Here is a 24,261-nt window from a genome sequence, read left to right on the forward strand (position 1 = left end):
TAGAGGAGATGCTAAAGTGAGTTAGCTAAAATCTAAGAACACAGAGAAATTATATGCCTTAATTATTCTGCTTGCCTTCTTATCAAGTAGTCCTTCCCCAACCTTAAGCCTTCTCTTAAATAATGTTTTCTGGGCCAGCCCAGTGGCGCACTCGGTTGAGTGCGGCGCTTGGGAGCGCAGTGGCACTCCCGCCAAGGGTTCGGATCTCATATAGAGACCGGTCCGCTCACTGGTTGAGCGCGGTGCAGGCGCGACACCGAGGGTTGCGATCCCGTTGCCAGTTGCGGTATGGGTGCGACACTGAGGGTTGCGATCCTGTTGCCGGTCACACAAAAAGGAAAAAAATAAAAATAAAAAATAATAAAAAATAAATAATGTTTTCTTTCTGGAAACACGATCTGTGACTAGCATCTATGGATGTTCATTTTCTTAAAATGATTATCCAAGTCCCTCAAGTTGAACAAGAAAATTGTAAAGATTTCTCTCTTTCTGTTACCCTTGTAGGTGTTACCTCCAAACACAGGCTGCCTTCATATTGATAGGGATTGTTCAGCTACATATTGCCATGAATCGAGCACTGATATGTACCATCCTTTCCAAAAGCGTGAGCAGCTCAGAGCCAGCAGGTACATTATGAAGCACACGTCAGAGGTTATCTGTGAGGTCCTGGATCCCGAGGGAAACACCTTTCAGGTAAAGTGTAGCCTTAGTATGGAGAGACAGCCTGTGGCTTTTTACCTTAATTGCCTTGGGATTAGTTATCCACCTACTGCCAGTGCTTTGGGAAAGCAGTGATGAATGTCAATATCTTTTCTTTGATTCTCAAGTATACTTCTATGGGGGATGGAAAGCCCAAAGACTGGGATAGTAGAAATGTAAAAGCCAAAAAAATAATTAGAACAGAAGGGAAGAAACTTTAGCAGACATCTAAAAATAACACCAGCAAAAGGAATGACATAAGAATGGTCTGTACCCAGGTTAAAGTGAGAGCCAATAACAAGGTAGAAGGCAAGTTTATTTGACTAGGCAGAGACACCATGATGAGAAATATCTAGTAGGGTTAAAAAAGGGAAATGGGAAGTCTGAAGAGGTGCTCAGTTTTTCTGTGGCTCCATCTTCTGCTTCTGTGTTTTTCAACACTGCGCTATCCCCTTACCTCTAGGCCAGGCACTGGCAAACCATGGCCCCTTGTTTATATACAGCCCATGACACGCTTTTTTACATTTTGAAATGGTTAGAAAAATCAAAAGAAGAATATTTCGGGACATATAAAAATTATAGGAAATTCAAATTTCAGTATTGTTATATAAATTTGTATTGGAACACAGCCATGCTCATTTGTTTCCATATTGTCTATGTCTGCTTTGCACAATAATAGCAGAGTGGAGCATGTAGTTGCAACAGAGAGTGGCTTGCAAACCCGAAAATATTTACAATCTGGCCCTTGACAAAAAGGTTTGCCAACCCCTGCTCTAGGCATTTATTTTTTCTTTTACTCCTCACCCAACAGTGGCATTTGGTCTATCAGCTAGTGAGTGTGAAGTTATGTTTTAGTTTTAGGGTCATACCACAGAATCCCTAACTATGTTTTGGTAAGCAGACCAGCCCTCGGTCCAGCTTATTTTTTCTTTGCCAAGTAACTGAGACTCTTCACAGAGTGAGTTAAAGCTGACAAATTTCGGTTTACAACAAATTGAAGCAGAAGCTTAAAGCCCCAAACCATGTAGGTTGAAATGTCTGGGTGTCATGCTAAGCATTCTTCTAGGTATTGATACCTCTCTTGAGCATCCCCTTCGGTGTGGTCTTTCAGCCTGAACCACACTCCTTCCTGGAGAACAATAGTGTCATATCTACACAGTAATAATAACTAGAACATTTTTTCTCATATTGATACTAAATCTGTTTCCCTGTATATTCTGCTCATGAGTCCTGATTCTGAGCTACCACATGAGTACCCTTTCCTCCACATTTAAATTGCCAATTCCTTGTACTAATCCTCACAGGATAAGGTTTTGGGCCTCCTTTCCTAGTAGCTGTCTCCTCGGGTTTTGCTTTCGTTAATACAACCTATACTTAATGAACGATGCCTTGCAAATAAATATCTCTGATTTCCTGAGTATACCAAAAGATCACCTGCTCTCTCAAGTTGAATCAATGGAAATGTAAGGATTATGGCATTTTTTTCTTTTAGTTGCTTACATACTTGTATACCCCCTTAGGTCATGGCTGATGGTCGTGCATCAACTACACTACTTCAAAAAAAATTGGAAGATGATTTAAATGTAGAAACTGAGGGCTATGATAGTTTGTCGTCTATTCACCTTCAAAAAAATCATCTGCAAGTCTATGGTGAACATGTCCCCAGGTAAAATCATAATAATAATGGTAATACCATGACTTTTATTTTCAATTCTAAGCTACAGAAGAATTTTTACTGAATACTTCGTGTGATTAGATTTTTATTTATTCAAATAGGTTTTTTGTGATCTATGCTGATGGATCAGGAGTGGAACTTCTTCGAGACAGTGACATAGAAGAATATCTATCCATGGCATATGGAGAATCAACGACTGTAGTTCTCCAAGAGCCCATACAGGAACAGCCGGGTAGTGAACCTATACATCTGGAACTCACCGTGTCCCTTCACCACCTCTCCCATCCACTCCCAAGTCATCTTCTCTACTTTTTCCCCTTTGCTCACTTTTCAACTCTACTTCTCACCTGGCCAATATTACATAGCTACTTGAATTTATGTTTCTATCAAGGTATATCTGAGCAGTGGCCTGTGTCAACTGTTTGAGTATGAGTCCCTCTCCTACCTGTAAGCAGATTTGTATCTGTGTTTAGGTGTGTACCTAGGTTCCTTCTATTAATGAATTCATTTCATCTTGATAAGAAAAACCAAAGAAAAGTGAGATATCTCTTAAGTTCACTTTTTGTTATTTTGAAGATGTTGCCTTGTTGAAACTGAATACAGTAAGAAAGTACATTTGATGTGCGCATAACAATGCCAACCTAAAATATATTATAGGTTATATAAGCTATATTCATTGGGCATTCATGTTATTTTCATCTATTTCAAAGAAATCAGTGTTTGATAAGAGGTTAGAGACACATACTGTGCTAAGGAAGAACCATCGATATATGTAATACGTATATTTAAATATAGATATAAACCTGCATGTTGTCTGTGCACAAAACCTACGTGCTGTGCCTGGGGGGGGGGTGTTTCTTTTTATTTTTTCTCTTTGTTGGGATAAGTTTTGTGTGCAGTTATGAATATGCCTACATCTCTGTGCACTTATATCTTTTAGTGTATCAATCAATGCGCATGTGTGTGACGTAATATACCTTGCTCTTTGTAAATATACTGAGTGAGGGGCTCTGACTGGCGCTGTTCAGGGCATGTGTGGAACTGTGCTGAGTGTAAGAATTCGTCTCAAATGCTCTGTCAGTGAGTCGTTTACCAAGTTTCTACTTAGCAAACACTGGCTGGGTATTAGGAATACAATGCTGAGCTAAAATAGACATGGACCTTGCTTCCATGGAACATGTAAGTTTAACGGCGGAAATAAACATTAATTACCTAGTCACACCAATAATTATAAATTGGGATAAGGTCTATGGTTCTATGAGAGCATCTAGCAAAGGAACTTGACATAGTCTATGAGGCCTCCCTGAAGACACTTGAGCCAAGAGCTGGTAGATGAGTCAGGCTTAATTAAGGTAAGAGGGAGAGATTTCTTAGAAAACATAGAGGAGAAAGCATAAAGCACTGGAGAAAGAGAAGGGGAAGGTGGAGAGGCCAAGGAGCTGAAGTACAGAGAGGAAGAATGGTGCAATTTGAGGCAGGGGCAAGAAAACGTTAATGACTCTGTTTATCTCGTGAGCAATGGGAAGTCAAAGAAGAGTTTTCATCACAGACTAACATAAACAGTTGCCCTGACTGCAGGGGGAGTTTCATTCACAGAGTACACATGGGCTGCTGTAGTCTAGAATAGGATCTTTCTGGGGCACATGATGTAATATAGGGCCCATAAAGAGGGAAGAAGTCGATGAACTCAAGAAATGTTTATTGGTAGAACTGACAGAACCTGGGTGTGGTTGCTGAGGGGCAGGGAGGTGTCAATGAATACTTCTAGATGGTCAAAACCCAGTCCCTCGATGTTAGTGACTAAAACCCTCATTCGCCTTTCTTGTTAGGTCCTTAAGCATAATCGCTGTGACTCTCTAATCTTTTTATGTAGAAGGCAGTACAAAAAGTGTTTGCTGAATTTAGTGAATGCATGTTGAATTTCTCAGAATGATTTTGATGGAGAATTGATCTTCTGATAACTCTCTTTGAACCAGGTGCCTTGAACATCACAGTCCTTCGTCCTTTCCATGAAGCATCGCCATGGCAAATGAAAAAGGAATTAGATACAATTGTTCCTCCTAATCTCCAGTCAAGGTCATGGGAAGCATTTCCCTCTGTTGAGGTACACATTTTCTACTGAAAAGTCACTTTCTTTGCATATATATCCATCAATTCATCGGAGTCTCAAGTCTTCTCCTAAATATTCATCTATCTTCATCCTTACGTTAATTGTTAATGGGCTCAAGGAGTTTTGTATTTGAAGATTTTAACATTTGTAGGTGTGGTGATAGAATTTTAGAGGAATATACCTGACTAGCTCATTTCAGTTTTCTTTCTTTTATTCTATATTGCAGCCTTGAACATCTTTCTATAATATTAAAATATCCTTTCTGAGTAATCCATGTTACACTTCTCTTGTTATGGAATTACTGACATTATGCCACACGGAAATCTTCCCTCCTATCATTTCTTTTTTGATGACACACAGTTTTAGGTCTTTCACACTCCCTTTTTTCCTTCACATATTAAAAATAATCAAACTGAGCATATAAGACTGTGAAGGATTACACACAGTTTTGCAATTGCAATGTTAGAAAATAAAAATTGTAATTATGTCAGACTAGAAAGGACCCACCAATAGTGTTTTAAAGAATGAAAGAAAATATCTTGGGTAAGAATCATGAAGTCCTATATCTTGCAAGATTTGCCATTTCATTTGCAAGCAATTTATGTAATTTGTTCAGCATATTGTCAGATATTAAGTTATTAAATCAGTTAAGATCTTTTTTGCTTTTCACTGTTGCATCTCTAACAAGTGGTTCCTGGTGTAGTATCTGCAAAATAAGTATTCAGTTGAAAAAAAAATTCTAATGTTGAAACATTCTGATTTCTTTTGTGAATCTTTTGCTTTGTTTCATTAACAGAGGAAAACTCCAGGACCTCCATTTGGCACTCAGGTTTGGAAGGGCCTTTGCATTGGGTCCAAACAGCTAGTGAGGGCCCCAGCCCCTGTACTCAAAAGCCCAAAAGTGCTCCAGATGCGTCAGTTCATCCAACATGAAGTCATAAAGAACGAGGTCAAGCTGAGGCTGCAGGTTTCCCTTAAGGTAATGGGATCCAGGTAACCTGACCCCAAAGAATCAGGAACAGGACAGTCATTCCTCTCTGTGTCCCAAGGAACCTAACTTATGTAATTCTACCAATATTTATCTAGTGCAGCACACAAACGTCAATCTTCCAGAGAGTAGAAGGTTGCAAGGTAGAAAATAATGAATGGTTCCCAAGAGCTGAAGGAATTATTAAGAAGCCCCAAAGTAGAGTCCTCCTGCTTCTTCACTCTATGGAAAACTAGTCTAATGATCTTTGGAAAAAGATAGAACCACATTTTAATCTGATACTTATCCATGGACAAAAAGGATTGTTGGCTTTGGAACTGGTCTAATAATTTGCAAACATGTAGTCGATTGTATGATCATATCCATAACATCTAACTCCCTAGTTTGTTAACTCCCTTAGAACCAAGATTAGTTGTTTGTTTATGGTTATGTACCCAGCATCTGGCATAAAGCAAGGGATCGTTATTTATAGAAATGGATCAAATATTTATGGAAAGATTTAAGTATATTTCTCTTGGAAGCAAAGGCATTAGAGTAAGTAACTTGTGTTTATAGACAGAATCATGAAGACAGTACCTGAAAGGTCACTAGAAATCCTTTAACCCAACTCTGTTTATTTTATTGATGAGAACCCTGAAGCACAGAGGTAGAAGCAGGGCCTCTGGGGTCCTCATACAGTTTTATCCTGTGGCCCTTGGACTTTTCAGGTGTTTGCTTACTAACATATTAAGGAAAAGCCTCTCCAGATTGCTTGACTGGTAACTGTGAACTTAGTATTTTTAATCTTTTTGTAATATTTCAAGTTGATGTTACCATTTTGGTGTCTCTCTCTACCTTATTCCCAGCTTTTATTGATTTATTTTATTCTGCTGATCTAGGATTATATAAACCATATTCTAAAGAAAGAAGATGAGCTACAGGAAATGACAGTTAAAGATTCTAGAACTGAGGAGGAGAGAGGCAATGCTGCAGATCTCCTCAAGCTGGTTATGGTGAGAAAATGTTTTACACACCAGTGTTTTTACTGTTTTAATATTAGAGGCTTCAAGACAAAATGTCGTAAGGAATAGCTGTTCCTGCCATTTCTATGAAGCATTTGCTACCTCCTTGTAATTTTTTATTACTGTGGAAATGTGATTCTTTACATATTGAATTTTCCAAATACCTTTTAGGTGCTTTCTTTGATCATAAATAATTCTGAAGGCCATTAAATGAAAGTTTTTATTGTCTTCAGAAGAAATTGATATTAACTGAAATGTTGAATGAATTAATAAATGAAAAAGGAAGGCAAAAGAAAAAGGAATTTCTACAACTTAAAATGATTTCCATTCTTTGAAATCTGTCAGGTAAAAGGAATGACTAAAAAAAAATAAAATAAAATAAATTTTGTGTTGGTATTAAAAAAATAATTCATAAGCTGGCCAGTTAGCTCGGTTGGTTAGAGCATAGTGCTAAAAACACCAAGGTTCAGGATTCGATCTCTGTACTCGCAAGCAAAAAAGAAAAAAAAGAAAAGTTAAAAACTGATTCATTTTATAGTAATTTTCATAAAAGATCAATTTGAGCACATAAAGAATGCTTCTAACCAAAGTGAATTTTGTATGTAATGTAATCATCATCACTAAGTAATTCTATCTTCATTTCAGTCTTTCCCAAAAATGGAGGAAACTACAAAAAGTCATGCAACTGAAGGTAACTGTCATTTAATATTTTTTTAGATTATATTTACAAATTTCAAAGGATCGCTCTTAGATATACTTATTAGCCATTCTCTTATCTGATAACAAAGCACCGTGTACGTATATATCTCTGTTCTCCTACATTGGCCAAGTGTGTTGTAACTGATAATTTATATGTTTTATTCTGCCTGAATTGTGAGATCCTTGAGTACTGTGATTGCCTCCAATTCATCTTTAACTTTCATTTGTTGAATGAAAAATGTTGATATTTGACTTTTATGTTAACCTGAACTATTTAGAACATAGCTAAGTTATAGGAAGGAAATAGTGAACCAACAAGCAGCCCTCCCCTCCATATCTACCCCCACGGCACACACAGAACTTTTGAGCAATTACATAGTTATCACCAAAACCTTGCACTGTTGTTACGTGATATGCAGCACAAGGAATTTACTCTTAGATCTTCCCTTTTAAAGCTTATTTATTTTGATATGTACACAGCCCTAACAAACTTGGTTATATGGCTTTATAGTTCACAGTAAACAATCAGTAGAGAATATGGTGGAGTTTTGTTTTGTTTTATATTATATATGTATTGACCATGTGGCAGAGGTCACAAACTGGCAGCCAAGCACACAGATATATTTTGTGTATTCTCCACAGTGTTGGCTTGTACAATTGTTTCTGTTATTATTGTTTATCTAGATTTTTCTCCTCTTAAAATATCACAATACCCGTGGAGACATTTGGTTGAAGGTGATTAGCAGCTGTCCCTTTAGACCGACCATCACAGGAGAGTTCATTACAACCCCCAGTGTCTCCCTATCCTTATACTCTGTTGGCACTCTTTTACATGAGAGACCCTTGTAGGAGTGTTGCCAGATTTAGCAATTAAACTATAGAAGGCCTAATTAAGTTTGAATTTTAGATAAACAAATACATTTTTATCATATCTCAAATATATATGGAACATACTTGTTCTAAAAAAAATATTTATCTGAAATTCAGATTTAAATAGGTGCCTTATACTTCATCAGCAACTTTACCCTGTAATAGTTGTAACTTTGGCACAAGGAAACAGGCACAATAGAGGTAAACACACAAGTTGCCCAATAGTGAAGAACAAATTAAATATATTTTTTAAGCAAACAGATCCAGGACACAAACAGCCTCTTGCATACTTATAGCTGTCCCTGACATACGAATAATGGTGACATTATTAAGTCAACATTGCCCCAGAGAATTTCCTAAAATACTAGACTGGGAGGTAGCTCCACCAAAAAATGAGTTTTATGAAAAAACAAGTTTGGATAATGCTGCATATTGTCTTATTCTCTTAGCAAATCACAATGTGTATTAACTAATTAAGGATGCAGAAAAGTCCTGCAATAATGAAACTTTGTATGTACCAGTGTTTTCCAAGCTCATATAACCATGGGACATGGAAATTTTTTTCTTTTTTTAGTATCCTGTTGACATCACACTGAGACCATGTTCTGTGAATAAACTCAGAGAATCACTGTCCAAATTATCATACAACTATTGTCTTATATTCATATACATAGATTCAGGGAGCAGGTAAATGTTTAGAAAAACAATATTTCATTATGATTGTTAATTTGTCTTTAGATCTGGTGCTTCCAATATGAGGAAATTCAGTTAGGTGACCACAGTTTCCCCTAATATCATGGGATAATGAGATGTCACTGCATTTTACATTTTGGCGATAAGATGCGTGTCTTCTAGTAGTATATTTCATAAAAGCAGTTTGGTTTACCATTGTATTACAGCTAGGTCATGGAAGTTCTAGTAAACACTTGCTAGTTAATATACGCTCTAAAAAAACATCTTAGATGAGTCATCAAGTGTTGATTGTGTGTTATGCTGTAAAGAAATGGGGATAAAAGTTAAATACTTCTATTTTTAAAGTTGCAGCCCACCTAAATGATTTATTCAAGCAATCTTTGACTGCTGCTTCAGAATGTCCAACAGACACATTTGGTAAAGATTTTTTGGAAAAGAAATACAGGTATGCTAATCCAACAATATGTTCTAGTTAGTATTAGACAATGATTGAGGAACTGGAGAGATGTCATAACTATGGCTGACTACACTGATGAATTCACAGCCCTTCAGCTCCGCACTGTAGTGGTGTTTTTTCTTTTCTTGTTTATAAGCTGAGAGCATTGCCCCTTTTTATCACACTTTCCTTTTCTTTCACACAGGCACACAGCAACATCAAAGCACTGGAAAGAAAAGATAGAACAAAAGAGGTAATTCTACCCTAAAGTATACATAAGCATGTGAAAAAGCCCACAGTCATAGAATCTTAGAGTGGGATGGACTCAAAAATCCTACCATCTGGACTCTCAGTGATGATTTGACCCCCTTTTACAACATTTCTTCCAAGTGGTCATTTAGCTTCTGTGTTATCTTTCGCTATCTCTTGAAGAAGCCCATTTGAACATTAGATAGCTCCTCTCCCTCTCCTAAGCAGGAAGACTGTCAATTACTCTGTGCTTTTGGTAATTCTGATACGCTAATAAATATTCTGGAACTTAATGCAGAACATACTCATAAACTTCCAAGAATTCTTATAATTCACGGGAGGAATGTGCTCTAAGCATCATATGGTTTGGTTTCTTTTCAATCCTAGCTGAGGGTTCCAACTCCAGCTTTCTTGCCATCAGGGAAAGAGGCCAAGATATATTTGTTGAGCACATTACAGTAGTGCATATGGCACCATTGCACACATTTGCACGGCTGCTCTTCGGAATGACTCCCAGGATGAATGTGCTTCTTCATAAAAATGTCAGGGTTATCTTGTGAAATGTGTTGGGGAAGTGGTGAGATAAGGCTTTAAGTCTCATATGTCACCCCCATATACAAGGTCAAACTAGAAAGTATAGATTGTCTGTAGGGGAAGAAAAATATCTTTTTTCTCTACTCATCTTAGGCTCGTGGCTGAGTTCCCTATTACAAAAGACATTAACAAGAGAAAAGCATATCCATTTATTTAAGTTTCACATGACACAGGAGTCTTCATAAGGAAATCAAGACCCAAAGAAATAGTTAGACCTGAGTATTTTAATGCTAGGTTTGGTGAAAAATGGAGAGTGGTGAAAAAAATATGATAGAACGAAGAGTATGATCTAATGGTAATAAATTAGGAGTAACTCAGCAAGGCCTGTTTGTTCAGCTTCTTTTCTGTGTCCCTGTGTCTTCAGAGATAAGAATATTCCTTTCCTTGGGAATAGGAAGGGCACCTCTTACATGAGGGTCTTATGAACTGCTTTAGGGAAAGGTCAGAAAATCCTTCCTAGGTTTTATAACCTTTTTCAGGGGAAAAAAGGGGAAGGTCAGAGAGACCTTTCTGTACATGCTGTTTCTCAGATGTCTTCAGCTTAAAATGTTCAGTATGCCAAGGTGCCGTAGCATGTTCCTGAACCAATTAGTCTCATAGAATATTCTTGAAAGCATATCCAAGAGAGCAGTACAGTGATTGCCTGTGGGGAAGGAGATTGAGAGGTCAAGGGATGTTGTGAGATGGCGACCACCTTTTTATTAGGTACTCCTTAATACTTTTTGCATTGCATTCATATGATGTGTTACCTATTCAATTTTTTAAAAAATTTTTGAAACATTATCAATTTCAAATTTTAACATATAGGTAGATAATGGCAAGCCAATGAAAATTTTCTAAAGAAAAAAAGTGAAACACATAATTTAATGTGTGTCCTAGAAAGAGAATAGTTGACAACATAGAAAATGGATTAGGGAAAGGAAGGAAAACATTTCAAGGCAATGGAAGGTGTTCAACAGATGTCAGATGCTGTGGAAGAATCGAAAACGAGAATGAAAAAGCAGTGAGTGTTTATCAGTTAGCAGGTTTATTGGTTTCTCTTGCAAGAACAATTTTACAAGAATGGTGGGAAACAGGTAGAATGCTACAGATTGATGAATGAATCCAGTGAGGCAGTAGTGAGAAGACACTTTTAGTGGGAAATTAAAGTTTAAATAAGATGATACTTTGATCATACCTGTTCAGTATTTCCAGACAGGCCATCTAGTATAGAAGAGCTGGTCTTAGAGTCAACAGATCTAGAGTCAGTTACAGTTTGATTACTTACAAACTGTGTGATGCTGGTTAGTTGTTTCACGTCAGTAAAATTTAGTTCAGGAGCTCAGTTTGCTTATCTGTAAAATATGAGGATGATCAGACTGCCAAATATCTAAGATCTCTTTCAGCTCTCACAATGGGTGACTGATGGCTGACTAGCATGTGTGGTTTTCAAGACATGGGCTTGGAGGCAAGCACCTGGGTTTTAATTCATGTGCCACCCTTTACTGGTTATGTGATTTGGAGTAGGTTACTTAATGTCTCTATGCCTTGGTTTTTTGACCCATAAAATGGGGATAATAATAGTAACTCATATGATTATTGTAAGATTAAATGTAAAATACTTTACAAAGTTCCTGGCATGCAGTAAGCACTTACGAGGTAAGGACAAAGGGAAAGCCTCCCAGCCGAGTCGGCCCTCTTTAAAAGCTTCCTGAGCCTTACCCAATGACTTCAGTTTGCATTTCATTGACGGTCCCTATATACATTATTGCCACCCTATTATAGGGGTTCTGGTATTTGGAAAAAGTCTAGCAAGACTATGACGATTTCTTTTATTTTGTAACCACTGACCACATTATTCATAAACCATCCTTCAAGTTTTTATTTTTGTTTTTGTTTTTCTGTTACCACTGCAATTGAAGTTATGCAAACCAGTAGACTTTAGCTGTCATTTAAATCTCAGAGAATTGAAAAACCTCAAAAAGTTCAACCATTATAGGGCTATATGGTTTTTAGTCTTTTGAGATGAACCGCAAAATCACACTAACACCTGGTATCATTTCCTATCTTATATGAAGGTTTGATTTCTGAAGTAGGAAATGTGACTGATTCTAAATGAAGTAGAAAATGAGCCAAAACAAGTTGAGAAAAAAATATCTGACATATTCATTTTTATCAGTTTCACCATTAGTGACTGCATTGATTTTCTGTAGGATTTAAAGCAAAAACACAGCCAAATAACATTTCAGAAAATGAGCCAAAACAAGTTGAGAAAAAAATATCTGACATATTCATTTTTATCAGTTTCGCCATTAGTGACTGCATTGATTTTCTGTAGGATTTAAAGCAAAAACACAGCCAAATAACATTTTTAAATGTTCTGTTTTCTTTTGCATCATTATGGAAATATCAACCAGGAAGGAAATTGAGGAAACACAAAATTATCTAAAGAATATTAGGAACTGTATAATACCGCCCTATTTCAAATCTGAATTGAGCAAGTCATATCAGTCTCAGGTAATTGAATATAATTAACAACAATAGAATAAAAGCGTTTATAAAAGTTGATATATTGCATATGTTATTTTGTAATCTATCTTTCCTGATGTGCTTGATTCCTTCCTGCATCGACTTGATGGCCTTCAAATCCATATTCTCACAAGCATGTGATAGGGAAGACTAATTTCAGGCCCTACACCTAAGCAGAAGTTCTCTGCCAGTAAATCAATATTGCTCCGCCTCCCTATCTTGTATTATCACTATTAATTACCCTTTCCCTGTCTATTGTAAACCCTTTTTGAGGTGAATCTTTCCTATCAATGATTATCTATGCTCAATCTCATTTTGGAGTTTTATTCCATTAAAATCTTCTCACCCATCAGCTGCTGAGTTAGCACTAAGGTATTGTGAATTCTTGGAAGCCCACGGAGGCAGAGCGAGCACTCTTCTCCCTTCTGTGTGAGTTTACACCTAGGACCACAGACCCAACCTTCCCCACACGGGCTGGAAGTTCATCAAAACCCTGAAGCAAAGTGAATATTTTTATGTGTTCAGAACTTATTGTGTTTCTATGTAAGGTCCAAATGCTGTTATTAACAAGAGCTTGCCTGAGAAGAAATGATGGGAAATTGTGACTAATTGACAAAAGCTAGAATTGAGTTAATCAGTCTCTTAAAGAACTTTTAGTTTGTAAACTTCATTTGCAGGACCCTAAAAAATATGCTTCCATCATTGCTCATCAGCTTAAAGTATTTGTGGCAGTTATCTTCAGCCATGTGTAAGTCTAAACTAAGTCTTCTGGTTTTTCCTTTAAGTATAATTATCTGGACAGCCTTTCCAAAAAACTACCTTCTTTTACAAAGAAAGATGAAGATGCAAACAAAACAATGCTTCAAGACACAGCTGATCTTCATCCAGGTAATAAGTTAGTGTAGCTATTGAATGTACCTGTTAAATGTACTTAATGGAGTAATACCTTATAGTGGCCTTTTAGAACATAACCAGTTCATACCACCTTTTGTCTTAGGAATAGCTGTTGACATAACCTACTGTGAACTGCATATTACAGATTTGACTGAGTTATATGAGGAAACCAAGATGTAAACAAAATTTATTTTTCATCCTGTATGCTTAAAATTTAATTAAAAGCATTTAGAAGAAGTGTCTAATTTAAAAATCAAGGAAGAAATGAAAGGTTGTTGGAGAACAGGGCATTCACATGGTCTCAGAATATCAACCCACATATTACTTACTAATGAAGATACTAATGTACCTTTAATGGAGACATACAGAATTTTTTGCCTTAACTAAGTAATCAAGCTTCTATCAACAGCAAGACACCCTAGCATGAGGTGATTTCTCATGTAATGCAATTTAAAGTGCATAGAACTATATAAAATTCTTGCCAAAAATTCTTAACCCGAATCTATTCAAAAGGAAACAATCAGATAAATGTTTACCAAGCTGTGGACATTCTATAAGACAACTGGCCTTATCTCTTCAGAAAAAGTCAATGTCATTAAAAGAAATAAGATGGGATGATTATTCTAGACTAGAAGAGACTAAAAAGACATAAAAACTAAATATATTAAACAATTTTTGATTGGATCTTGGATTGAGAAAAAAAAAGCTATAAAATATATTTAGGAGAAACTGCATAAATTTGATTAGGGGACTATTATTAGAGGATATCGTGAAATTACTTTTAATTTCTTGGGTATGATGATAGCATTGTGGATATACAGGAGGATGTCTTCAGTCTCAGGAAATGCATGCTGAAGAATTCAAGAATGAAGTGAAATTTAGTGCCTCTCTTTAATTAGCTGAGTAGTTAAAATTCCCAGACAGAGGAATTTTCTACTGTACACTTCCATACCAGAGGTTCAGCTTCCTGTAAGGAGCACAGTCAACAAAAACATTTAATTATGAAAGAGCTTGCAAACCAAAGACTAAGGCTGGAACAATGACTTGTAAATGTGATAGGGAGAAATCAGGAATTGCAAGTTAATGGCCTTTGTGCTGCTACCCAGGCAACACTGATTAATCACAGCCAGCTCTTCCCCTGGAAAAGGGGCAGGCAAGGCTCCAGAAGTCTTTTCTGTACATGCTCCAGGCACCCACTACCATTCAACCAGGGTTGGCACACACACAAGTTGTAATGTACTTGCCTCCCCCATCCTAGATATATTTCTTAAAATTTGTTTCATATTACCCCTATTTCTTAGAGAGATACATTTTAATAAAGAGCTATATTTTCATAGTAGTAAATGGATTTAAGATTAGAAACTTTCTAAAATCACATGTCAGTCACCATCACTAGGTAAATGTAGAGACAGATTACTTGGCCTCTACTTCATAACATAATGAGGTGATTGCTATGTGGTCTAATGCTCTTAAGGGAACATGTAGCTCCTGAAACATCATTCCATCTTTTTTGTTTTAATGACATCCTCTTAAGGAAACATCTAGCATCCTTTTTTGTTTTAATGGGTGTGAACTTTGCAGATACTGTCCTGTCTGTTAATGGCAAACATTTTTTCTTATTATGAAGAATTCCTGCCTCTTACTGGCTTTCTTATATTTAGTCTTTCTGAAGAGGTGGGTGGGATGCAACTTATTCATTGTAAAACACTTTGTTCAACATTTGTTTGTATGAACATTAGTAGTCATTGTATCATTGTCCAAAATATCACTTTATGATTGTTTCGGATTTTCTAGATCCCAAGCCATGTAAGGCTTCAGAACAGAAATCCTCAAAGATGCTTAGTCTTCCAAAATCAAAGATTTCTGAGGATATCAAGGAGTCCGTCAACCAGAACCAACCTGAAAATGTAAGATCTACTGAAGGTATGGCAGTCATTTGCTTTATCTATTTATTTCTCACAACTGAACAGTACATCTTTTTGGATTATGGGAGATGGCACTTGGAACTGGGGATGTGATTAATCATTACAGGAAAAATTCTAGGGAGTCATGGACCCTGGAGGTATACAGCACCGACTAGCACTTCAAAGTATCTCAAAAAATATTTTGAGAATGACTACAAGTCCCAGATTGAAGGAAAGAAATTACAAATACAGTCATACCTGTATATTGCATGTTCAGTTCCAGACCACTGCAATACAGCAAATATTGCAATAAAGCAAGCCACAAGAATTTTTTGGTTTCCCAATACATGTAAAAGTTATGTTTACACTATACTGTAGTCTATTAAATATGCAATAGCATTATGTCTAAAAAAAAAGTACCTATTTTAATTAAAAATATTTTATTGCTAAAAAATGCTAACATCTAGCATTTTTTAGTTAATGCTAACTCCTGCAGGGAGTTGTAATCTTTTTGCTGATGGAGGGTCTTGCCTCAATGTTGATGGCTTCTGACTGACCAGGGTGGTGGTTGCTGAAGGCTGGGATTTCTTAACATAAAACAAAATAAAGTTTACTGCATCGATTGACTCTTCCTTTCACAAAAGATTTCTCTGTAGCATTTGATGCTGTTTGATAGCATTTTACCCACAATGGAACTTCTTTTTAAAATTGGAGTCAATCCTGTTTACTGCATCGATTGACTCTTCCTTTCACAAAAGATTTCTCTGTAGCATGTGATGCTGTTTGATAGCATTTTACCCACAATGGAACTTCTTTTTAAAATTGGAGTCAATCCTCTCAAACCCTGCTGCTGCTTTATCCACTAAGTTTATTTACTGTTCTAAATCATTTGTTGTAATTTCAACAATGTTCACGGCATCCTCACCAGGAACGGATTCCATATCAAGAAACCACTTTCTTTTCTCATTCATAAGAAGTAACTCCTCCTCATCAGTTAAAGTTTTATCATGAGATTGCACAATTCAGTCACATCTTCAGGCTCCACTTCTGATTCCAGTTCTCTTGCTATTTCTACCACATCTGCAGTTACTTCCTCCACTGAAATCTTGAACCCCTCAAAGTCATCCATGGAGACTGGAATCACTGCTTCCAAACTCCTGTTAATGTTGATAGTTTGACCTTCTGCCATGAATCCTGATTGTTCTTAGTGACATCTAGAATCACAAATCTTTTTCTGAAGGTTTTTAGTTAATTTTGAACAGATCCATAAGAGGAATCACTATCTGTGGTAGCTGTAGCCTTATAAAATGTATTTCTTAAATAGTAAGACTTGGAAGTTGAAATTACTCCTTGATCCATGGGCTGCAGAATGGATGTTGTATTAGCAGGCATGTAAACAACATTCATCTCCTTGTACATTTCCATCAGAGCTCTTGGGTGATGGTGACCAGGTGCATTGCCAATGAGCAGTAATATTTTGAAAGGAATCTTTTATCTGAGCAATAGTTCTTAACAGTGAGCTTAAAATATGCGGTAAACCATGCTGTAAACATGTACTGTCAACCAGGCTTTGTTGTTCCATTTACAGAGCACACGCAGAGTAGATTTAGCATAATTCTTAAGGGTCCTAGGACTTTCAGAATGGTAAATGAGCACAGGCTTCAACTTAAAGTCACCAGCTGCATTAGCCCCTACCAAGAGAGTCAGCCTGTCCTTTGAAGCTTTGAAGCCAGGTATTGACTTTTTCTCTCCTGCTATGAAAGTCCTAGATGACAACTTCTAGTAGAAGCCTGCTTCATCTACACTGATCAATCTGTTGTTTAGTGTAGCCACCTCCATCAATGATCTTAGCTAGATATTCTGAGTAACTTGCTGCAGCTTCTCCATCAGCACTTGCTGCTTCACCTTGCACTTTTATGTTATGGAGATGACTTCTTTCCTTCAACCTGATGAACCATCATCTGCTAGCTTCAAACTTTTCTTCTACAGCTTCCTCACCTCTCTTAACCCTTCATAGAATTAAAGAGAGTTAGGGCCTTGCTCTGGATGAGGCTTTGGGTTAAGGGAATGTTGTGGATGGTTAGATCTTCTATCTAGACCACTTAACTCTCTCCATATGAACATGAGACTATTTCACCTCCTTGTCATTTGTGCGTTCACTGGAGCTTTTAACTTCCTTCAATAGCTTCTCCTTTGCATTCACAACTTGGCTAACAATTTGGCACAAGAGGCCTAGCTTTTGGCCTTTCTCTGCTTTCAACATGCCTTCCTCAGTAAGCTTAATCATTTTAGCTTTTGATTGAAAGTGAGAGACGTGAAACTTTTCCTTTCCTCTAATTAACTTAGAAGTTATTGTAGGGTTATTAATTAGCCTAATTTCAATATTGTTGTGTCAGGGAATAGAGAGGCCCAAGAAGAGGAAGAGAGATGGGGAAATGGCCAGTCACTGAAACAGTCAGAACACACACACACAACATTTCTCAATTAAGTTCACTGTCTTACATGAGCACTATCCCTGGAGCTCCCAAACAATTACAATAGTAACATCAAAGATCAGCGATCACAGATCACCATAACAAATATAATAATAATAATAAAGTGTGAAATATTGCAAGAATTACCAAAATGTGACACAGAGACATGAAGTGAACACATGGTGTTAGAAAAATGGCACCAATAGAGTTGCTTGGCACAGGTTTGCTACAAACCTGCAATTTGTAAGAAATGCAGTATCTGCAAAGTGCAATAAAATGAAGCAGAATAAAATAAGGTATGCCCATCCTTTTTTCAGATTTGTCATTTCATTTATTTTATTTTATTTTGTGTTATCCCTTATGGTTCTGAGAGCTTTTGTGATTCATTGAAGCACCTGATAGCTTTTCTTGAGCAGCCAGTAATTTGGTAGTTGGGCTTAAATTTACCTAGTACTTCAGTACTTCCTTGGTCCTGAAGGTGCTGGAAGAGAAACAAAAGATGTAGTCTGTGTCTTACACAGCACATAATCTTATTAGGCTAGCAGAAATTGAAAAATAAGATAATACAGAATAATATCTACTTACAGTAGAGTCACATTACACCGATTTCACTAAGTTAATTCAACCAAATATGATAGTTCAGAGAAAAAAAAAGAGAGAGAGAGACCATGTAACTTAAATTATGTAGACAGATTCACCACCAGTTTATTCCTGTGGGCATGTTTTACGCCAAATGTGAAATGGGAATCTGCTGAGTTAATTCAACCAAATATGATAGTTCAGAAAAAAAAAAAGAGAGAGAGAGACCATGTAACTTAAATTATGTAGACAGTTTCACCACCAGTTTATTCCTGTGGGCATGTTTTACGCCAAATGTGAAATGGGAATCTGCTGATGGGTCTCAGCTCTCTCTTATAAAGCAAGTATCTTGCCACATTTATGGATGAGATAAGAGATTTACCATACACGAGACTTTTGCTTTCCTGACTTTAAATTTCTGTAAGTTTTATTCATTCAATGTGTATGTGCCAGGCATCGTTCTAGGCATGGAAATACAACAATTAAGAGGCCAGACAAAGTCTTATGGAGCTGTGCATACTATGGGCAGACCTAGACAATAAATAAACAAACAAATAAGTTAGATAAATTTAGATTTTAATAACTGTTATGGCAAAATAAAACAGTACGATATGGAGAGTCACTTGGGGAGTGGGACAACATTCCATTAGTGGACTAGAAGGCCCCTGAGAACAAGAGGGAGGCAGCCATCTGAAGATTAGGGGAGAGGAATAGTCCAGGTAGTGAGAACAGCATGTGAAGGCTGAGGGGAAGGAATGTAAAAAAGGCATATAGCTAAGGAAAAAATGAGCAAAGGAAAAAGTAGAAGGTGAGGTCAGAGAGTGGGGCAGAGATGAGATCATGTAATGCTGCACGGGGAGTGTTGAATTTTATCCTGAGTGCAGTTTTATTCAAATGCCAGAAGAAGGTTTTGAGCGGGGTAGTTACATGGCTAATTTACATGTAAAGATCACTCTGGTAGCTGAGAGGATAACAGCTTGTGGCAAGGAAAGGGAGGAGTAGGGAAAAGTGGAGGCAGGGAGAAAGCAACAGAACTAGTACATGCGAGAGTTGCCAAAGACCTGGACTGAGGTGGTCAAGGTGGAGATGCGGAGAAGCAAATTAATTGGAAATATATCATGGGGGTGGAGCCAATAGGACTTGCTGGTCATTTGGACATGGTGTGAGGAAAAAGGGGAATCAAGGATGATTTCTAGGTTAATTGGTTAAGCTGGCTCTGAGGTCGAGAATTTGCGGTTCTGACTAATTCTCAGGTAGTGCTGATGTTGCTGATACAGGATCACACTTTGAGAACCACTGCCCTGAGGTAAACTCTAGACCAGAAAAGTCAAGCAAAAGAGGAGCCAGGAAAGTCAATTAAGAAAAAGAAGCCAGTGAGGAAGCGGAAAGATGGGAGCATGGAAATCACTGACTTCTTTGAGCATATTGAATGGTCCTGAAAGTTCAAGTAGGATAAAGAATAACCATGGGGTTGGGCAGGATGGAGTCACTGGTGATCTTGACAAGAGTGACCTCAGGGCATGGAGGGGTCAGAAGCCCAAGTGAGGGGATGGTGGATAGAGTGGCTGAAGAGCAATGGCAGCAGCAAGAATGCACAGCTTCACAGAAGGGTTCTGCTGAAAAGACTGGAGAAATGGGATTGCAGATGGAAAGGGGTATGCAATCAAGGCAGAGAGTTTTTTTAAGATTAGGCATACTAGAGCATGTTGATTTGCAAATGATAATAGCTTCACAGAAGGGTTCTGCTGAAAAGACTGGAGAAATGGGATTGCAGATGGAAAGGGGTATGCGATCAAGGCAGAGAGTTTTTTTAAGATTAGGCATACTAGAGCATGTTGATTTGCAAATGATAATTCCATAGCAACAGAAAACTCAATGATGCAAGAGAGAGGGCACTTAATTGCAGAATAGCAAAATCCTAAAGAAGGTGGGAGACCATGGCATCTGGGACAAACCCTGAGTGGCAGAGTTGACCTTAGATATGAACAGGGTCACCTCATCCATAGAAACAGAAGAGTAGAGGGAGAATGCAGATAATATGGAAACATTTGTAGGTGGGTTGATATGTGTGGCATGGGGAAGATGAGGGAGTTCCTGACTGATTGCAAAGGAGTGGTTATAATGATGGAATTTTGAAACTATTCCAGATAAATAGGAAAGCAAAACAAGAAAGGAGTGATTATGTAACGTGATAGTGTCTGTTGATCAGAGACCTCAGTGAGGTCAAATAATTGCCTGCTGGAGATGAGAGAGTCATAAGCTAGAAAGATAGGGGTGGTGATCTAGAAAGGGATGCTTGAAACAGAGATTTTGAAAGGGATCAAAATTATTGGTGTTGACAATAAAAAATATGACCATGGAAGTTTCTGAGTTGAAAAAGAGGAAAAAATGAAGAAACAGTGTGATGGAGAATCAGAGAGGACAGGGTGTTGGATGGACTGTCAGAAGATGTCGCAGGAAAGATGAAGTAGAAGACCAATCAGGTGTCAAAATCTCCAGCGAATAAAAAGAATTATTGAGAGGTCAGTAAAAGACAACTGCTTGGAGAAGCAGTACCTAATACTGTCTAATAGCGCAGGCCTCAGAGGAAACAGGGGCCTCTGAAAGAGGAAAAAAAAAAATTTGAAACAGGAAGGACACACACACACACACACACACACACACACACTATATATATATATATATATATATATGACTCCATTATAAATGGCAAGCTAAATTTTGATATGAATAATAAGGCTTAAAGAAGTTCACAGTAGGAAGAGAGTAACACAAGCACTGGAGAAAGCTTTATGGGAGAAGTGGTCCTGTGTTACACTTCTCTCTGTGTAACAGAGATGCAAAAAAGGATTACTCAAAGCACCATGAATGCAATGAGAAGCCCAAAGGGACTGCACCTCAGCAACTCCTCTGTTAGAAGGAGAAAACTGGGTACAGCCCCAATGGAGTATATATATATATGACTCCATTATAAATGGCAAGCTAAATTTTGATATGAATAATAAGGCTTAAAGAAGTTCACAGTAGGAAGAGAGTAACACAAGCACTGGAGAAAGCTTTATGGGAGAAGTGGTCCTGTGTTACACTTCTCTCTGTGTAACAGAGATGCAAAAAAGGATTACTCAAAGCACCATGAATGCAATGAGAAGCCCAAAGGGACTGCACCTCAGCAACTCCTCTGTTAGAAGGAGAAAACTGGGTACAGCCCCAATTCAAAGTTAGCTTGTTTTTTATTGTCAAGACAAGGAAGTTTCACAAGAAAAGTCAGTTGAGTCAATCATTTCAAAAGGACACAAAGACATGGGGGGGGGCAGTGTGACAAAAGTTATCTATGGCTAAGTATAGGTTAAACAATGGAAACTAGTAATGTCAGTAAAATTAACAATGTGACATTCCAAAGTATAATTGGTGAAAAGCTAAGTTAGTTAAACTGCTATCATTATCTAAAATACAACCTCTGCTTAGATGATATAAGCAAAAGTTGCATTCTTATAATGAAATCTAAGTATAATTATCTCTAAAGTTCCCACCAACAGACAGCATGCCCCTAGCAAACTTTTTTTTACATCTTTCCCTTCAGCAATTCTTAAAATCTCTTAATAGGATCCATATGACAACCACCTGTTAGCTCTAAAATCATTAAAGTATACAGTTCCATACCTAAGCAGTGATTAGAATTGATTAGATGGGCTGTTGCCACGCTATCTGTAGACTGTTGTCTCCTAACCAAGCACTTTTGTCCCATACATGCATTTACATAAAAACCCTATTCTAAAAATCAAATGAGAATCAAGATTTCTAACCCTGTACAGTCCTGCACAGAAAATAGAACTTCAGAGAATTTGAGATTTAAGAGGGTGAATCGCTTAATAAAACCCTCATGTTACTTGAGGAAACTGAAACCTAGAGAAATCAAGCAACATCTAAAATCATACAGCAAATTTGTGTTTGAGCCAGGGCTAGAAAATTAATTTCACAACTCCTAGTTCACTATATTTTATTACACTCCATTCCAGATGTAGGGAAGTGAAAAGCATTTTCTTTAAAATACAAATGAGTGCATTCAAAAGTTTGAAGGTTGAAATAGACAGGAAATCAGCCCCAGTAGATCAGAGAGTTTTTATTTGGTAATAGGACAAGATAATGTTTGCAAAATACAAGTACAGTCAGCTAGAGAAGGTCTGAATTTACAAAATAAAATGTGTGTTTGTCTGTGTTTGCTGTGATAATAACCACATGAAAACACCCCTAAATCCTGTAGAGGCTTAAATCAACCCATTTGTGGGCCTGGGCGACTGTGGCAACTCTGCTGCAGACCTCAGGTGGAATGGTCTGGCCGTGGCTCCACGGCTGCTGGGGGCTGTTGTGTCATCACTTCCCACCTCCATGTTCCATGACTTCACACTGATGGTGATTCAGCAAATGCAGCAAGCGAGCAAATTGTACAAACCATGTCAGTTTTTCCTGGGAGAGGCAGGTGTTAAACATTTGCCAGCACACCACTGACTGCAGGCTAGGTCTGGGTGCCACACTGAAGGAGCTGCCACTGTCTGGGCAAGTCTCTCTCTCAGGGCAGAGAGTCAAAGCCCAAGACTGGTGAGCAGAAACACGTGCTGCCACTCACAGTGACATGCACATTTGTTGTCAAAGCATGTCCTGCAGCAGAGCTCAAAGTCAACAGGGCAGAGAAATGTACGCCACCTACAGGCAAGCCCTGCTTAGAGGGGAAGTAAATAATTGTAACTAAATCATACAGCCTGCCTCAGCATGGTAACAGGGAACCACTACAGATTCCTCAGTCAGGTCAGGCCCAGTGGTAGTATTCAGACCATACCAGCTGTTCAGCTGGTGACCAGCCACAGCTCCAAGCCCCTCAAGTACTCCCGCCCACATCAACCCAATCCCTGATGAAGCCCTGGGTAGGCTCTGTGGGATAATAATCTGTCCATATTGTGGGAGGCAGTTTAGTGTGGAGCAGAGCGAAGAGGATAGGCTCTACCCGGGTTCAAATCCTGGCTCCTTACATAACGGCTGCGTGGCAATGGGCACATGATCTAACCCTCTGTGTCTTTCTCTCGTCTGTTTCAGAAGAGGAAATGGGGAAATAATGGCATATACATCGCAGGGTTATGAGGATTACATTAGTCAATATATGTAAAATGCTTAGAGCAGTGCCTGACACATGAAAAACTCCGTATCACTTACCATTAGTAATAATAGTGTGAGTGATTAATTAGTACTCACACAGAACAGTAATACATGTATGGTAGAGAAACAAACAAAAAGATATATCAATCCATTGGAATGGCTGCCTATGTAGGGAATGGTGACCAAGGGGATAAATACATTAAAACATTGACCACTGAGGCCCATTCCCAGAGATTCTGGTTGGTTGAGAATAGGGCTTGCCTGGCATGTGGCCTGAGAATATCTATTTTTCCAGAAGCAGCCCAGGAGATTATGATGCACAGATGGGTTTGGGACACACTCAGTAGTAAAAGCAACATGTAACTTGTGGAATTGACACACTCAGGTTCACATTCCAGCCTTGACACTTATTGCAGTTTCTTGGACAAGTTATTTAATCCTCTGAACTTCAAATTTTCTATAAGAAGAGATACTACTACTATATTAGTTAGGACTTTCCAATTTATAGCTGAGAGAACTAAAACTCAAACTCACTTGAACAACAACAACAAAAAACCCAAAGGGACATTTACTGGTGCTGAGGAGCACATCACAGAAAAGTGGCTGTCGCACTGCCCTGGGGGTGCTGGACGCAGGCACGACGGGCTTTCAGGAGTGTGTGTGTGTCTGATTTGAATGTGAGAAAGGATTTTTAAATATGATGATCTAAAATATGATTTCAACCTCCTGAATATTTGGAA

General features: G+C 37.9%; 1 protein-coding gene across 1 annotated transcript in view; it reads left to right on the forward strand.

Moving 5' to 3' along the window:
* The window catches only part of SPAG17 (sperm associated antigen 17), a 186,727-nt gene that overhangs the window by 139,051 nt on the left and 23,415 nt on the right, over window positions 1-24,261 (forward strand). Inside the window, exons 29-40 of the mRNA XM_008580417.1 lie at window positions 505-693; window positions 2,220-2,365; window positions 2,476-2,606; window positions 4,351-4,478; window positions 5,281-5,463; window positions 6,351-6,464; window positions 7,119-7,164; window positions 9,081-9,180; window positions 9,377-9,424; window positions 12,411-12,510; window positions 13,308-13,410; window positions 15,211-15,339. Of these exons, the coding sequence (XP_008578639.1) occupies window positions 505-693; window positions 2,220-2,365; window positions 2,476-2,606; window positions 4,351-4,478; window positions 5,281-5,463; window positions 6,351-6,464; window positions 7,119-7,164; window positions 9,081-9,180; window positions 9,377-9,424; window positions 12,411-12,510; window positions 13,308-13,410; window positions 15,211-15,339 (1,417 nt within the window). The remainder of the gene's footprint in view (window positions 1-504; window positions 694-2,219; window positions 2,366-2,475; window positions 2,607-4,350; window positions 4,479-5,280; window positions 5,464-6,350; window positions 6,465-7,118; window positions 7,165-9,080; window positions 9,181-9,376; window positions 9,425-12,410; window positions 12,511-13,307; window positions 13,411-15,210; window positions 15,340-24,261) is intronic.

The sequence above is a fragment of the Galeopterus variegatus genome, unplaced genomic scaffold (genome assembly GCF_000696425.1).
Source record: "Galeopterus variegatus unplaced genomic scaffold, G_variegatus-3.0.2 Scaffold2084, whole genome shotgun sequence".
Taxonomy (NCBI): Eukaryota; Metazoa; Chordata; class Mammalia; order Dermoptera; family Cynocephalidae; genus Galeopterus; species Galeopterus variegatus.